Below are 17989 nucleotides of genomic sequence, written 5' to 3'. Positions count from 1 at the left end.
CTGAGTCACCAGGGGACTGTACAGCACTCTGCTTGTTACTCTGATTCTCTAATTCTCAGTATTAGAATCCCTGGGGGGCGTTTGGAAAAGTACCTGTACTTGAACTCTGCCTTGCATCCGTTAAAGCAGCAGCCTTGGGAGAAGGGTCTGGGGAAATAAATTTTTTAAAGCTCTCCTTGTGATTCTAAGGCATAGGCAGATCTGAGACCAGGTGGTTGATACCTTATTAGAGCTCTTAGTGCTTTAGTACTAACAGGAGGAAGAGATATCCCAAATGAGATGGTCCCCAGACTTAATTACAGAAGCCAAGTGATGCTGAGCTGTTGACAGCATTTGCATACTGGAGGGAGGGAGGGGACCTCGCGTTTAGGAGGAGGAGCTAAAGGAGCAGCCCCTATGCTGAGCGCTCTGCCTGTGAAATCCTGTTCAGTGTTTGCCCTCGGCCTGGTGGGAGCAGGGACCACGCGTTTAGGAGGAGGAGCTAAAGGAGCAGCCCCTGTGCTGAGCGCTCTGCCTGTGAAATCCTGTTCAGTGTTTGCCCTCGGCCTGGTGCTGGAAAGCACAGGGAAGTGCTGGCAAATGAGAAATCCTTAGATGGCTAAGACTCTGTTTGAAGAGACAGAACAAACAAAGAAATGTACTCATCAAATATGTTTGATGAACAAGGGTTCACCACAGCCAAATAACTGTGACTCAAACGAGGGCTCAGAGGTGCTAAGGGAAGGGACCAGCCACGTGGTACAAGGACAGGAGATGTGCCTGAGGTCGGAGCAATTAGGCTGAGCCGTGAGGGCTCTCTGCCTCCTCCCAGGCAGTCAACAAAGCCAGTTAGTCTCGGTGTCATTTAATCTGATATCCTCACACACAGCTTTCCAGACACCTGTCAGCACAGACTTGGAGGTGGGATGTGCTAAAGAAATTGTCTTGCTGTCTCGCCCTGCAGAAATCAGGATAATGTGCTTGGACTTGAGGTCTGTGAGTCATCCCTGCCACTCCCCACTGTCGGGCCTTGATGTGACTCTGCTCACCATGCCATTTGATGAAGCACTTGTGTCTTAGCTTTGCTCAGTGGACATCCCGGGACATCTTCTTTGCCCAGAAATTAGAGAAATAGCAACTCAGTTGGTGCAGTTAATGTCAAAAGCAGTGTGTCTAAATGCATTTGAAATGAGCTAACTGCACAACTGCATATCTGGGTCGCTGATATCTTTAAATAGTTGTCCCGCGTGGAGAATGGGGCTCTTCCCACACAGGGAGAGCTAGCGGATGGGCTTCATGACCCCGGGGACTCTGGTCACCCCCACTTGGTAGATGTGGGAGCTCAGAGGAACTTGGGGGTGATGGATGCAGCCCCTGCAGGTGACGTTGATTGGGTGAGCTCTCTGAGGTCCCAGGACCCCACAACACTCCATTGGAAACTGTCCGGAGTGGGGTGGGAGGGGCTCTGTCAATCCTGAAGAGTGTTCAAACCAGAAGTGATTTGCCATTTGGCTTCCTGGCTCCTGGGGATGGCGGTGAAGCCAGCACTTTTAATAATTCCCTGTATGGAGTCTGCTAGATTGCTGTAGAAATCTTTCTGCTTTGGGAAGAAAATGTGAGTTAATCCTAGGATTGAGAGAGACATTCACAAAAAACAACAAAATGAGAAGCAGACGCAGGAGCAGGAAGTGAGAAGAGAAAACAGAACAGCTATTGCATTGGAGGGGAAATCGTGAGAATGTGAGTGACTCTTGTGTGCAAGAAATATTTCAAGAGCGTCGACTTATATGACACTCTTCTCCCGGTAAGGGGAGCCCCGGGGGCTGGGGGGTGGGGGTGGGGGTGGGGGCAGGAGACAGTGGCACAAACTCTGGTGATGTGAGGCAGAGAGAGTTAATTGTTCTGCATGCCCAAGGCCTCCACAGCGTGTCACCGCTTCTCATGGCTTCATCATCTCTGTGTCCGCGTGTGCCGTGCATTTCTTCCTCACCTGGGACCACAAGGGCAGAAGCTCTGTCATTTTACCTTAAATTCATGATGTGTCCTGGATACCTGTGTACATCTGAGGTCGTTACAAGGGAGATATTTGGGGAACAGGAGGGAGAAGTGAGTGGCATGGTTGGCCACGGTTGGGAAGACTTGGGGGTGCAGACGAGGTCAGCTGTCACCCAGGGCCTGCAGCGGGCAGAGACGGACAGAGGCGTGCTCTGAGCAGCGAGGACCGGGAGGGCCAGCGTGTGTCGGTGGAGGGAGTGCGTGTTTCTGGGGCAGCTGGCAGTGCCGGGAGAGGAGGCTGGCTGCGTGCTGGGAGAGCATCTTGTCCTGAGTCTGAGAACTGGGGGGTTCCCTCTGTGAGCAGAGCTGTGTTTGGGGACCTCCATCTGGAAGTTGTATGACCTGTAGACTGGTGACCTCTGGCTCTGTCCCCAGGAGAGGGATGGGGTGGACTGGCCAGTCCCAGGTCTCCCCGATGAGTAGGGACGAGAGGGGGGCCTAGTGTGCTTCCCGGGGGGTGGAATACCATCCACAGTGGGAGAAAAGAAGCGGCTCTGAGGAGAGGGTAGAGATTTGACTTTGGCTGGGGGCCTGGCAGTGTCAGGTCCCAAGTGCTCAGGAAGTCTGGTTGGCTGGTTGATAAGCAGTGTGGATGCAGTGGAAAGAAGTCAAGTAAAGACGTGGATTGGAAGGCAGGCAGCCAGTGGTTCTGACTTGCAGGCAGCTAAGGCTGCTCGTGGGCAGTGGGCTGTGTTGCCGCTGAGCTCCTGACCTTGCGCGTGGGTGACGGGCAGGAAGCCAGGGCAGGACCATAGGCTTGCGGATCCAGACAAGCCAGCTCCTCGCCCCTGGGATGCCTCCTACCTCGGCTCTCTCCCTCCCTGCTCTGTTTGAAATTCCTTTTGACCTGATCAGATGCGTTGTCTGTTTCTCAGGCAAATGAGTCAAGGTGTTGGAAGAGGAGTTTTTCTCTTCTCCCCTCTTTATTTTATTAAACATTTTCATTCATTGGATGAACAACCTTTTATCCATATCAAATGCAAAGCAAAAGTCTCAAGGTTAATCCTCCATGAACTCACTGCCCTCAAGAATCAGCAGTTTACATGTTCCCCTATTTCTAGCCACGGTTTGAATTTCTCTGTTCACAGAATTCATACGATTTTGATCAGAGGATGGTTACAGCTTTGCCCCAGGTTTTCTCAGTTAACCTGGGATCAGTAGCCAGGGCTCATGCTGTCTTCATAATTGTCATTATAAGGCTACAGGATGCTCCAGTGAGCGGGTGCATCATGGTTTTCTCAGCTACTTTTCTGCTCTGGAGCATCTGGGTAGCTCCCCATTCTTCATGACTACTGAGAGAGGATGAAGCATGCCACAGCAAGTATCCTTGTGCATGTAATTGACCGTTCTTTATGAAAAATGTCCCTGATGTGTAGCTAGAAACTGAATTACTAAGCAAGGAGCTCTTTCCTCTGTCTCCTTCAGGACAGGAGGGACGCAACAAAGCCTGGAATCCAGTAGCTCCCAGGATGGGATTTACTCCCACCTCAGAGATGAGGAACCAGTCCTAAGGATGCTCAGAGTCTTACAAACCTCTCTACTCTGTAGGGCAGTGTTTCTCAACCATGTTTCCTTACTGGCCCTTTTTAGATACTTTTTTAAATTACCCATTATACTCACTATATTAAATGCTAGGGCTTAAGATTTTGTAGGGTAGGGCTGAGCTTTGGAGGATCACAAAGCATTGTAATATCCAAGATTAGGAGCCCCCAAGAACCAATTTTCGCCTCCTTTAGGGTGATGTCACCCCTGTTGAGAAAGCATGCTTTCAGGCCATAAAGAAAATTCTGTTCCTTTCTCTCACTTTAAACATCAAGACCCAAACATTTACTGCTAAGACCTAAACTCCAAAAAATCCTTTTTGACTCTTTTCGGGAATAAGCAAAGTGGATCACCACCTCGGTCTTTGACGGTGCTGGTGGCCACCAGAGAAACCCTGCCTGGCACACCTTCCTAACGGGGGTCTTCAAATGCCCGTGTTCTTGTTCTTATGAATGGAAAAGATGCTTGTGATATCACAACACAAGGAAAACGTGACTGGTATAAAAATACCACAAGAGTATAAACAGGTGACTCCGATGACTCATGGCCAAGAGTCACCGCATCCCAAGAGACTGTATCCATGGCTAACTGTGCATCCAAGGGAAGATGCTATGTATCCTTTTCCAGTGTCAAGGTCATGATCTCTGGCATTTTTCCAGCAGCTCATTGAAAAGGGAAGGAGGGTAGGTATTCAATGACAGCCAGGCTCTGTGCTGAATGCTTGTGTTGATCCCTGAGTTAAGGATGAGCTGAGCTCTGTGTCTGCAGAACTGGTCATTGATCTGACTTGCTGATCAGGATTTGCCGAAGTCCAGGCTGGCAGCTGAGGATGACTGTGCGATCAGCAGGGACTGGTATGCGAGGCCCCAGATCAGATGGTGATTGTGCTGTGGCCGTCTTTCAGAACAGTCACCCTGTGCAGCAGACCAGAGAGGCAGCTGGGTGTGCTGGTTCTCACTGCTTTGCTGCGCCTTCATGGACAGATAAGAACCCCAAGAGTCCAAAGCCCTGGCTCCACCTGGTACCAGTTGGGTATCCCTCAGAACCTCAGTCTCCATACCTGTAGAATGGGGACAGTACCCTCTGCCTTATCTGCCTCAGTGGTGAGATTCAGTAGAGAAATAGAACTATTGCTGCCACAGTCAACATTACTAGTGACATTATTACTGGTCTCTTGTTGAAACATGGCGCCTCTCATAGGTGGCTCCACGTCAGCCCCACAGCAGGTCTCCCTTGCGGTGAGAGGGGTGGAAGCTGTGTTCATCTTGCTTGCATGTGGTTTCTCCACTGATGGTGGGTTTCTGCCTCTGCCCTCTTGTGAATGAGAGTCTTTTAGAGTCAGCTTTCTTTTTCTCTCACCTGGACAGTGTAACACACAGTGAGTTATCCTAAAATGAAGCATGTTTCCCCTCCCTGGAGCCATAGGAGAATGAGACCCCGCATGCCTGAGCAGGGCTGCAGCTGTCACACCTTGTAGGTGTGTCCTAAGGGCAAAGTGCCAGCAGCAAGAAGTCCCACTGTTCCTTTAGAAATACTCCTGGCTGCTCCGAGAACACATCTCCCGCCAGGCAGTGCAGGAGGCTGTGTTAGGAAGGATGCACGGCCATGTGATTTCGCTCCATCAGAAATTCTTCATGATACCAAGTTTCCAGTTCTCATAGATTTTAAACCTAACCATAAACATTTGTGACAGATTTGTTTGTTTACAATTTACAAGGACATTTTGTGGATCATTCAGTTGATGGAGAATGTTTTGAAAGGTGGTTAGAGTCTGCCCAGGCCCACGCCATCCCTCTGTGGGCCACGACCTTCCTCTCGGCACCACCAGCCCAGCTCCAGCTCATCTTGCAAAAGGATGAAGCCCTCCCTACTGGGCACCTGCCCGCCCACTGCGCTGGCTGGGATGTCCTTTCCCGCTGCTTCTGTATCATTGAGATTCCCTCCTGGTCTCTGACACAGTCACGAAGGTGTCTTCTGAACGTTCCCACCCCCACCGCGGGGAAGTGTGGCTAAGCTGGTGCCTGGCTGAGACAGCCTTGGAACCAGAGCTAGACAGTTTCATGCAGAAACTCAAGGCGACTCAAAAGCTCACTCACAGGCACCTGCTTAGAGATGGGAGGCACGGCAGCCTCTGGCGAGGGTGTCTCTGTCCTCCCCCGCCAGGGTGACATATGCTCCTACAGCTGGCAGACCCTCCTCCCCTCCTCTGGCCGCTTGTCTGATGAGCTTGACCGAGCATCAAAGCAAAATTCAGGAACCGACACCTGCATGTTTTACTTCCTCGTGGAAGCCTGCTCCCCTGCCCTCTCCCTGTACAACTCCCATCACCCTGGCCTCCTGGGCCCCGTGTGCAGCATCAGTGCAGCGGTGATGGGATGTCTCTGCCGCTGTGCTGCAAGCTCCAGGGCGGGGGGGGGGGGGGCAGTGGGTGTCTCCTCAGCCTGCCATCATACATGCTCATTCAGTTGTAAGAAAAAAGTGATATTCAGGAATAAATGTTTATTTAGGCAAAGATACAGAGAGAAAAGGCTCAGTCTGTCTCTTATAAGACCTGCAGTCTAATGAGGGGACAGTAGGAAGGTGGGAAACTGAAGTGAAAAGGTAATACAGCCATCCAGGGAGGTGATACCACAGCCAAGGGAGGTGACACCACCACAAAGGGAGGTGATACCACAGCCAAGGGAGGTGATTCCAGCACCAAGGGAAGTCATGCTATCACCAAGGGATATGAGACCAAGGAGTTGTCACTCCCACCAAGGGAGGTGATACCACCCAGGGAGGTGATACTGCAGCCCAGGAGGTGATAAACACAAGCAGGAGGCGCTGGAGGACGGGGCAGAGGGGGCACCAGGCGGGCATTCCAGGCAGCGGGCCAGCACTGGTGTGCGGGAGGGTGGGGACAGGCAGGGGCTTGTGGGAGGGGGCTGTCTTCCTGAGAGCTCCGCCCTCTTCAGTGCACAGCCATCATTGCCTACAGCCTTAAATCTTGTCTGTGTCTCAGTTGATGAAGGTGGTGAATGAAATGTGCCCCAACATCACCAGGATTTACAACATCGGCAAGAGCCACCAGGGCCTGAAGTTGTACGCCGTGGAGATCTCCGACCACCCTGGGGAGCATGAAGTCGGTGAGGCTGCCCCTCGGCAGTGCCCCTGGCCCTTCATGTCCGGTGCTTTCTTAAAGAGCACGGAGGTGGCTCACCCTGTGAGAACATTCACAAAATAGAGTGGGAGCTGTCCACGCACCCACTCTCACAGACGGGTTCTGCAGGTTTTGGCTCGGTGAACCCTCACTTTATGATATGGGCTGTCAAGTTATTTAAGCTAGAAATACCCTCCTTTTCTCCAAATGGACCATACTTAATTCTGTTCTCCATCTCTGAGACCAGTCACACTAACCCAAGAAGAAAATGCCTGGTGATGGTTAGGACAGAGTTCTTTTCCAGGAGAAAATTCTGGGCTCCCTGGTCATTAATGGCTCAAGTTTGAGGTGGTTCCCTTAATTTTTTTTTTAAATCCAATCCTGTTTTCAGCCATTTCTCTTTTAATCGCTCCCCAAAATATGTTAGCCTACAGGTCTTGGAGGGGTGGGTAGTACTCAAAGATATTTCTTTTTGGTAAAATTTAGAAATCCACTGAAATTTAAATGCAGAGATTTGTCTGATTCTCTCAACGTTAACATTCATCAGAGTTTCAGGAGTTGCTCTTGGGAGATTCTTTTAAAGGGTAAGGGCTTTATATCTGCAGGTAAAATCACATTTCCTCAAAAGCAGTAGGTTTGCCAGCCAGGAAAGCGGAAGTGGCAGCTCATGCCCAGCACTGAGAAGTCCAGCACTGAAAAAGCTGAGCTTCGAAGACAAGCGGAAAGGCAGCCCCTGCTGCACAATTCCACCATTGCCGACCTGCCCTGACTCTAATATCTGCTCATATTTATTCATCTTCGTGTCCTTGTCAAATTGAACACCAAGTTCTTTTTGAGAAAAATAGTTGCCTCCCCAAAGAGAAAAGTAATTGCTGTGACTTGTGTTTTTGTTTGTTTTTGCTATGCCTCGTGTTTAATTTGCAAATTTTAAACTAAACACTGTGTTATTTTATCTGCTCATACTAAGATAAGAGAAAACCGCCCTACCCTGTGGTTGGTGTCATCTGAGATTTTTCTAGCTGACTCTCTGCGAATTAATAAAAACGGTAGTGATATAGTCGTGTTGATTTGAAAGAACAGCTAGGGCTAAAATTGTAAGTTTCTATTATTCAGAGAATTTTTTCCCCCCTAATACAATGCGATTAGGACTGTTTTGCTGTAGGCATCCGTGTGATCCTGTGTTTTTTCCCTTCTCCGAGTAAAGGTGAGCCCGAGTTCCACTACATCGCGGGGGCCCACGGCAACGAGGTGCTGGGCCGGGAGCTGATGCTTCTGCTGATGCAGTTCCTGTGCCAGGAGTACCTGGCGGGGAACGAGCGCATCGTCCACCTGGTGGAGGAGACCCGCATCCACATCCTCCCCTCCCTCAACCCCGACGGCTACGAGAAGGCCTACGAGGGGGTAATGGCCCGCTCCTCCCGCCCCGCCCGGCAGCTCGGCCCGCCGGTGCAGCGCGCTGCGCCGGGAGCTGATCTGAATCCCGCGTGACCAGTTAGTTATCTTTCTGAGTGCCTTTCTGCTGAGCCAGGGAAGCCCACGAGGCTTATGAGAGGTGCACAGCAGTAACTGAGCACTATGGGGACCCTGGGAGCTGGACGCACTAACAGACTGAAGAAAATGACCGCGAACAGCGATATTGCTATAGACATACAATAGGATCAATAGAATGGAATAGTAATGCCACCCAACGCTGACGGAGTGCTTCATTAAGGCGTGTTCTAACCTCGATTATTACCTGCGGTCCTCTAAGCAGTTCTCTGAGGACAGCTGTGTTTATTATTCTGGTATATTGTTTATAGTTCATATTCTAATTATGACATCGAATTTTTAAAGGTTATACTTTTGTCTAGAATATACTTATGTATAAAACTGTGTATGGAATACAGCTAGTATAAGGCTGTATTGTGTATTCATAATTACACATATCGCAATATCTGCGAATAAAATAGAAAACTGTACTTAACGGCACCTATCGAGTGCAAGTTTTACAACGCAGAATTCTGGTTGTGTTTATTGGTGCCAGCAGTTGCTTGGGGATTTGCCGTGCTAAGCAGCGAGCCCAGACTGCAGGGAGAACGCATCAATGCGGTGGCTTTTGTTTATTTGCAGTGACGAAGTCTTAGACTCGTCACAACTTGGAGTTTCATTTGACCAGGGTAGGGGAGATGAGGGAAGAGGGGGAAGGAGGGATCCGATACTTTTTTAGCACTGTCACGTGGCAGGAGTGATTCTGTGCGTTCCCTCTTGGGAGCGATTTAGGCTGTATCACCCATCACCCATCACCCACCAAGTTTTAATAGAAGCTGTTTCAGTGTCCTCCTTTGGATGTCATCTTTGGGGCAGAGGATGTGTAGAGACTTAGAGATACGCCCCAGATGGAGATGGAGATGATGGAGACAGAATGATCCAGAAGTCTGTGGATTCCTCATGTTCTAAATTGTTTCCCAGGGCTCGGAGCTGGGAGGCTGGTCCCTGGGACGCTGGACCCACGATGGAATTGACATCAACAACAACTTTCCAGACTTAAACACGCTGCTCTGGGAGGCCGAGGACCGGCAGGGCATCCCCAGGAAAGTTCCCAATCACTATATTGCAATCCCTGAGTGGTTTCTGTCTGAAAATGCCACGGTGAGTAGAAATACCCCAGAATCGGTCGAGCAGCGGAGGCCAAAGTTAACACCCACTGGTATTTGCAGAGGATGCAACATTTAAAAACAAAACAAAAATCATTTTTTTCTTTCATGTGTTCCCTGAAAGTAAGGAAGTGTGCTAGATTACAACTACTTTTTAGATTGACATTTGAGGAGATTCTTTCTAGAAATCATTTAATTATCTCTCTTTACAACTACACAGTGCTTCAAAAAAAAAAAAAACTTTGCCCGAATTGTGTGTGTCTGTTGCTATTACCCTCCCCTTTGGCAGTGTTAGGAGATTGCAATGAAATGGTCCTCCTTAGACCTCACTGACTACTTGAGATATGTTATTTTTATTTTAATAAGTTCCCATGGATTTATTACATGTGGTGCATCTTCAGAAAGAAAAATGCAATTGGATGAGAAATGTTTCCACCAAATTTCTTAAGTCCAGTTTCACAAAGAGTTTCTTGCAGAAGAAATAATTTTCACAGAATGTCCCATGCCTCTTATTGCCTCCTTTGCCCACAGTAAGCTCGCTTTACCCTTAGTCTTTGACCTTATATGTCCTTCAAGAGGTCTGTCTTGATTGCTGTATAAGTGAGGGTCAGGTTTAGCTACAACAACAGAAAAAAGCACAAAATAGCAGTGGCTTCACGAGATAGAAGTTTCTTTCTTTTCTCTCATCAAAGGACCCTGGAGGCAGATCGTTCCGAGCCAGCTAAATAGAAGCCCCTCGATCATCAGGAACCCAGACATCACCTGTCTTTCTGCCTCCACTTGTTAGCATGTGGAGTTTCACCCTCAAGGTCAAAGTCCAAGATGGCAGATCCATCTTGATGCTCCAGCTGTCATGTTTTTGAAGGAAGAGAAGAGAAAAGGTTAAAAAAAAAGTCCTCCTCTCTGATAAGTCAGTTAACTCCAAGAGGCATTCCTAGAATTCCTACATAAGACTTCTGTTTAAATCTTATTGGCCAGAATTTAGTCAAAACATGGCATCAACCTACCACACGGAAGGCTGGGTAATGCTATATTTTAGGCAAGCACATTGCAAGCTCAAAATAATAACAACAACAATAATAATTGGCTTCTCTTCTTGGAGAATCAAGGGAGAAAGGATGACTGGATAGAAGGCAGCTCTCCTGCGCTGTCTCAGAGCTCCAGCTCACGGCACACGTGGGTACCCCTTCCTGGAGGAGGGCCATCATGGTTGCCTCATTTAGTGTTGCACAGGATGGTGTTATCCAGGCTCTCAAGAAGCAACCAGTCAAATGATGGGGATGGATGTCAAATGATGGGGTGGACAGTGGCAATACTGTGTGGCTGCTTTAGGGTGCTTGAGTTAGGATGCCCTGGGGCAGTTGATGGGGGTGTAAAGGATTCGGGGCCTCTGGGTATTCTGAATCCTTTCTCACATTGCTAACTCCATCCTACAGAATCCACCCCCCCTTTTTTTTTCAAGTTAACATACTAATGACATTTGGCAAAGCTGAGGATTCAAGTGATGTTATAATTTGGGAATCCTTGGACCAAAATTGGAGTACGGTTGCCAATTTCCTAAGCTCTTTTTGAGGCTCTAAGAGAGAAGTAATTATTTTAGCCCAGTGAGAGAAAGTCCCTGGCTTTCAGTCTTTGCTTTAAGACTGGAATTTAGTTTTTTGAGCTTGTTCTTTAGAAACACAGCATAGGGATCTAGAAGAATTCTACAGCCAACAAGTAGAGAATACATATTCTTCTGAATTATCTCTGGAGCATTTTCAAAAATTGATGATGCTCTGACCTGTAAAGGAAATCTCAACGCAGTTCAGGAAACAGGAGTCAGGCGGACTGGGGTTGTTTCACCACCATACAGTTAAACTAGCCGACAATAATAGCATCAAGGTAAGATCAGGCAAGATGAAAACATCGCCAGGTATTTAGAAAATTTAAAAAACAACTTCTAAGTAGTGAGCCAAAGAAAAGTTCATACTGGCAACTAAAAAATTATTAGAAATAGTGATAATGAGAACATTAAATATCAAAATTTGTGGAGAACAGCAAAAAAAAAAAAAAAAACCCCAAAAAACCCAGTGCTTTCAGGAATGTATGCCTTTGAACGACTATGTTCCAGCAGAAGAAAGGCTGAACGTTAACTACAGAAGCTATCAAAAGAATAATGGAAGAACTCCTTAGAATGTAGAAAGATTGTTATTAAAAAGAGCAGAAATCAATGAAGTGGTTAAAAAAAAAAGAAAAGAAATAATTTGCAGAAAGAAGCATTTGATAAAATTTAACAACCATTTACAAGGATTCTTCAGGGTGAGGAAAGCTATTTTAAATGGCATTAATTATAAAATGAAAGATTAATAAATTCAACTGCATCAAAACAAGAAATCCTGTTCATCAAAAGATTTTGAAAACTATCATGAGAGAAGCTGGAAACTGAGGGAAGTTATTTGAAAATTGTATAATTGGAAAAGAAATAGATTTTTTAAATATAAAAAATAACAAATGAGAAAAATAACAACTTAGGAGAAAAATGGGTAAAAGATACAAAGAGGCAATTCATGGAGGAGGAAACATATGGTTAACAGACAAGACAAGATGTTAAGCGTTACTAGTACTAAGGAAATGCTGATAAGAGAACATTTTATACATATTGATTGGCAAAATTAACAGTAACTGAGCATTGGAGAGGATATGGGACAGCGAATCTCTTATATATCGTGGGTGAGAGCATAAATTAGCATAGTGACTTTGAAAATAATTTATCTCATAAAGTGGAATATGTATATATCTATGACTGCAATTACACTTCTGGTGTTTTATGCAAGATAAATTTCAGCACATGTGTACCAGAAGATAGGACAAGTTAAAAAAAAAAGTTCATTATAGCCAAGACTTGAAAATTTCCTATGTGCCCATCACCAGAAGGACAGATACATTAAATGAGATCTTCATATTTAAGTGAAAAAGACTGAACTATATAGCTTTATGCAACAACACGGATAAGTCTTAAAAATTAAGAGGAAAAGATTATAGAAGACAATGATCAGTATGGGTGCTCCTCCTTTTCTTAGATCAAAAGAAAGTAAAGCCAAATAACATATTTCTAGGCATACACATACAGATTTAAACAAACGAGAATCAGAATCATATCTGATTGTACGTTTAGGTTATAGTTGTTACCTCCGTGTGAGAAGCAGGATGGGACAGAGGGCATCACACATTATGCAGAAATTGTCAATAAAAGCTGGTTCTTGGGATGGATGGTGGGTTCACAGGTGCTTGTTAGGCCAACAAATATGAAAGAAGAGGGCCAAGTGTGGACCAATAATGATCCTGTGTTCTATGATCAGTCTAATCCAGGGCTCCTGATGTGTTTAGAAACAAACACAAAACCAAGCCTAATGAATCCATCAAGTCACCTTCATTCTTTGATCAATTTTTTATATTGCACAGTTAAGCCATTTCCAATGTTTATTTCTATTCCGTTATTATTTTTTTTTCTACTGGTAATATTATCTTCAAAGAGATCAGTGACTTAGAATAAATATTTGATTCATTGATCAGTATTTGACCGTATCAAGCTTTCCAATTTTGGCTCCTAACATTGTCAGTTCCTCTTCTTTCTCTCTCTTTCCTTCGTTCTTTCCTTCCTTCCTTCCTCTCTTTGTCTTTCTCTTTCTCCCCCCCCACCTCTCTCTTTCTTCCTCTCCCTCCCTCTCTTCCTTTCTTTTTCTCTCTTAACTTTTTATCATTAAAAAAGTCAGGCATACAAAATTAGCAAGAAAGCTGTAAAGGACCCTCCCCTCCACCATGTGCCCATCGCAACTTCAGCACTTATCAACTATGTTTCTTCTGTATCCTCAGCCACTTTCTCTTCCTCCACAAGGTTATTGAAGCAAATGCCAGGTACAGTGTCATTTCATTTGTAGATTTTTCAGTAAGTACCTTGAAAAGATCAGACTCCCTTTTAAAGCCATAAATTATTACCATTATCATATCAAAATAAATTATTTCTTAATATTGTAAGATATCCAGTCAGTGTTCGCACTTCTCCTTTAACCATTCTCCATCTCTCTCTCTTTTACAGTTTATTTTAATTGGGATCCAGCTAAAGCCCATTTGTTTTGATGGGTTTATAAGTCTTTCAAGTCTCCTTTAACCTGTACGTTTCTCCTGTATCCCTTTCTCCCTTTTTTCTTACAATTCTGTTGTTGTTGCTTATCTTGTAACAACTAGGTTGTAAGCAACTAGGTTGCCTTCTAGCATTTTCCACCGTCTGGGTTCTGCTAACTGTATTCTTGTGACGTCATGTATCGTATTCTTCCATGTTCCCTGTAAGCTGGCAGTGGGATTCAGACCACTGGGCTGGACAGAACCGGGAGGGGCTGGTAAATTCCAGCCGCTGGGTCATGTCCCGCCCAGTTTCTGTAGCTGGTGTTTCACTGGAACAGAGCCGTGTTCATTCAGCTGCATGTTGTGCATGGTTCCGCCCTACTGCAATGGCAGAGCTGAGCAGTTGCTACAGACAGCGTGGCTCTCATAGCCTGAAATATTCCCCATCTGGCCCTTAATAGAAAAAGTTTGCTGACCCCTGGTCTAGCAGCTTGGTCAGATTCAGGGTTGATTTGTTTTTTTTAAAGATGTGTGTGTTCTTTCATCAGGAGATACATCATGTTTGGTCATATCTCTTTCTGTGCTCTTTGTAACCACTGGTGAGCATTCATTCATCCACCTGATCCATGAATTCAGTGGAATGGCAAAATGTTGATATTCTAATTCTGCCATTCCTGCTTTGTGCATTAGCTGCGATATTCCTACAAAAAGAAACTTCTCTGGTTTTCTCTTTTTTAACCCATTATTTCTACAATGTCCAGTTTTCCCAGGACAGATTTTGAAACTCTAAATTTTGCCAAGATTATTCCTTAAAATGATTGCCTTTTCAACGATGTCCCTATTTGGAAAGTCAGGGAGAGAAAGCAGTTTCCTTCTTACTTTATTTCTCAAGTTTGTTTAAATTTGGAATGTTGACAGGTGGCGGTGGAGACCCGGGCCGTCATAGCCTGGATGGAAAAAATCCCCTTTGTGCTGGGCGGCAACCTGCAGGGGGGCGAGCTGGTGGTGGCCTACCCCTATGACATGGTGCGGTCACTGTGGAAGACGCAGGAGCGCAGCCCCACGCCCGACGACCACGTGTTCCGCTGGCTGGCCTACTCGTACGCCTCCACCCACCGCCTCATGACGGACGCCAGGAGGAGGGTGTGCCACACGGAAGACTTCCAGAAAGAGGATGGGACTGTCAACGGGGCTTCCTGGCACACTGTGGCCGGAAGTAAGTCTTGCATGGCCCTGCTGTCCTCGTGGGGCCAAATGACAATGGACTGCTGGGAAGGGGGTACCCTGGGGACCACCTCCTCCCCAGCATCCTTTTATCATTGTTATCAGCATAATAGCTACCGTAGTTAACCATGCACAAGGTGCCAGCACTCTGCATAGACTCCTCTTTAATCCTTACAGTAGCCTTTGAGCGGGGTGTGGCTTACTCCCCATTTTATAAATGAGAGAACAGGGGTTTGGAGACTGGAAAGGATTCGTCCAAGTTCCCACGGGAAGAGCTGGGGTCTGTGTGACCCTGCGGTCTGTTCTTAACCACTGAGCTATCTGGATGTTACAGGGTCACAGATGGTAAAGGTAGATTTACGGGAAATATTGGACCAAAAAGCAAACCCGGCAAAGAGGCAGAGGGCACCCTGGTGCTGGCGCTGGAGCCAGGGCTTTTAGCTGTCAGCCCCGGGAGGGGGCAGGGCTTTGATCCCACGCTCAAGAGTGAAGTGACTCGGAGCAACAGGTGTGTCTGGAGGCCCAGCACATGGAGAAGACTGTCACAAATCTCCTGTTCACTGGCATACCAGAGCAACCAGCTGAAGTCCCACTGTTGTGATGCAGGGAGTATGTGGTACTGTTCCCAGCATCCACTTAGCACAGAGAGGCTTCCAGCAGAGATTTTGGGATTTCCTTCGCAACAGCCAGAGGACCCTGTGATCCAAGTTCCAGGACAAGCCCTTTATTTCCTATGTCAGGACTGCTCCTGACCTAGGGCCCCAAAATGAGGAGAGTTGAGGATGTCACATTCCCTAAGGTCACTCTGCATTGGGATGGCAAGATCCCAAACATAGTGTTCATTGCTTGTTTTCTTGACTTTGTGAAGATTGGTCAAACCACTGATGTATTTGAAAAATACCCCATGTCAGACAGACCTGGGTTCAAATTCTAGCTCACCACTTAATTGCTGTGTGACTCTGGGCAAGTTACTTTGCCTCTCTGAACCCCTATAGTTTCCATTTGTAAGATGGGCTTGATGATTATGATGATGATGATAATGATTCATCTGGGACTGTTGTAAGGATTGTGTAGATGATGGAGGTGTATGTTCCATGTCTAGCTTATCAGAAACACTCAGTTATGATCAGTTCCCACCCCCTATCCTCCCCTCTCTTCCAGGAGCACGCTCACCATGAAACCTCTTTTATGAGCATATCCTTATTCTCTGTTTTACTGTACTAATTAACTTTATTTTACTTTGCTAGAGATTCCAGTCTTCACATACTTTTAAGGTACATTCCTGCCCTTGGGAAAGAAACATTAAAAAGCTGTAGACATATTGGTTCCTGTGACCATTTTAAAACATGTACAGAAAGCTTGCCACTTTTTTTCTTGGTTATATACCAAGCAGAGGTGTTATATTTATCTCCATCATGGTTTTGCTCTGTACAAAATAAAAAAGAAAGAAATGCAAATTCCTATCTAGCAAGAAAATGTGCTAAGAGCCAAAAGCGCCCATTCTTTTTCAGTTCTAGCCCTAAAACCCCACAATAATCTTGATGCAAAATGTCTGTTTCTTTTTTTTAACATTTTTTATTGATTTATAATTATTTTACAATGTTGTGTCAAATTCCAGTGTAAAGCACAATTTTTCAGTTATACATGAACATATATATATATATATTCATTGTCACATTTTTTTCTCTGTGAGCTACCATAAGATCTTGTGTATATTTCCCTGTGCTATGCAGTATAATCTTGTTTATCTATTCTACAATTTTGAAATCCCGTCTATCCCTTCCCATCCTCCGCCCCCTTGGCAACCACAAGTTTGTATTCTATGTCTGTGAGTCTATTTCTGTTTTGTATTTATGCTTTGTTTTTTTGTTTGTTTTTGTTTTTTAGATTCCACATATGAGTGATCTCATATAGTATTTTTCTTTCTCTTTCTGGCTTACTTCACTTAGAATGACATTCTCCAGGAGCATCCATGTTGCTGCAAATGGCGTTACGTTGTCGGTTTTTATGACTGAGTAGTATTCCACTGTATAAATATACCACATCTTCTTTATCCAGTCATCCTTTGATGGACATTTAGGCTGTTTCCATGTCTTGGCTATTGTAAATAGTGCTGTTATGAACATTGGGGTGCAGGTGTTATCCTGAAGTAGGGTTCCCACTCCTGTCTGTTTCTTCTTTATGGCTGCTTTGACTAAATTGGGTCTGGATGCTGCTGGATTTGTCAGCAGCGGGTCAGTAGCAATGTCTTGAAAACTTGGGGCCACATAATCACATCAGCAGCATTTGATTTGTTTCTATCAATTATATTTTCCACAATTTCAAGGACTTTCATGGCCGAGCCATGTGGTGGTGACTCGAGCCTTTTTAATCATTCTCCCTCCTGGCGGTGTGATGAAGTCTGCAGATTCATTTCTTTGTAGATGAATGACATGCGATTTCTAATTTCCTTCCCTCCTCCTTTGTGCTTGGGACTTGCTCACTCATTACCAGCGCACTGACAGGCCTGAGTTAATGGGGAGTGTGGGCAGCGAACAGCCAGGCTCAGTCTAGCTCAAAAGGCACATCATTTGTAGTGTGTGTGCTTCAACTCCAAAGGGATGCGGGACCTTCTTGGTGTCGGCTGCCATCCCACGTCCTCTCCCCACCAAGGAAGGCAGATGTCGTGATAGCACTGGGCGCACAGAGCTTCAAGGAAGGCACGGCCCCGAGTTGCATGTTGAAGCTGTGACAAGAGCAGGACTCCAGGCGAAGAGAGAACACAAAGCAAGCCCCGCGGTCCCTGCCAGGACCCAAGGCCAGGCAAGAGCTATCTGGGTCACCCCATGGCTCCTGCCCACACGGTTCGCTTTTGAAGCCACTTCTCACTAAGGATTCTCAGCTGCATGACATTCACCAAAGGGCTGGAATTCAGCTTTAAAGACAGCCTGGCCCAAGCTTTCCCACTGCTCTTCTGCTGTCTCATCATTTTGCCGATTCTTCTAGCCCTCGTGGTCTTTGAAGATACAGACACGCTGCGAAATGGCAGGACTGCTCCAGGGATTTTAATATCACATTTATTTATCCAGTAGTAGCAGGGCCTCAAAGGTTGGGGTCATGAGAATTGTGCATGTGCAGAGGAGTCCAGCCCTCCCAGGAGGTCCGGGCGCACAGACCTTTTTTTTTTCACATGTATATAGTTTGATATCCTTTGTTATCTACCACTCTTAAAGCAAATGGCGCATGTCTGTGGTCTTCCCCTGGCTCTCCATCATTCCACACCTCGGGTTCCACTGGATGACTTAACCTGGCATTTTGACCTACCTACTTCAACCAG

At 46.1% G+C, this 17989-nt stretch overlaps 1 protein-coding gene across 2 annotated transcripts in view; it reads left to right on the top strand.

The window, feature by feature from the left end:
- The window catches only part of CPXM2 (carboxypeptidase X, M14 family member 2), a 120673-nt gene that overhangs the window by 92635 nt on the left and 10049 nt on the right, over nucleotides 1-17989 (top strand). For both annotated transcript variants that reach the window (XM_072972072.1, XM_006220436.4), the window contains 4 exons: nucleotides 6578-6701; nucleotides 7920-8116; nucleotides 9164-9343; nucleotides 14368-14665. In XM_072972072.1, coding sequence (XP_072828173.1) covers nucleotides 6578-6701; nucleotides 7920-8116; nucleotides 9164-9343; nucleotides 14368-14665 — 799 coding nt within the window. The remainder of the gene's footprint in view (nucleotides 1-6577; nucleotides 6702-7919; nucleotides 8117-9163; nucleotides 9344-14367; nucleotides 14666-17989) is intronic.

Source organism: Vicugna pacos, chromosome 11 (genome assembly GCF_048564905.1).
Source record: "Vicugna pacos chromosome 11, VicPac4, whole genome shotgun sequence".
In the NCBI taxonomy this organism is placed as follows: Eukaryota; Metazoa; Chordata; class Mammalia; order Artiodactyla; family Camelidae; genus Vicugna; species Vicugna pacos.
This window is presented reverse-complemented; position numbering and strand designations above follow the sequence as displayed.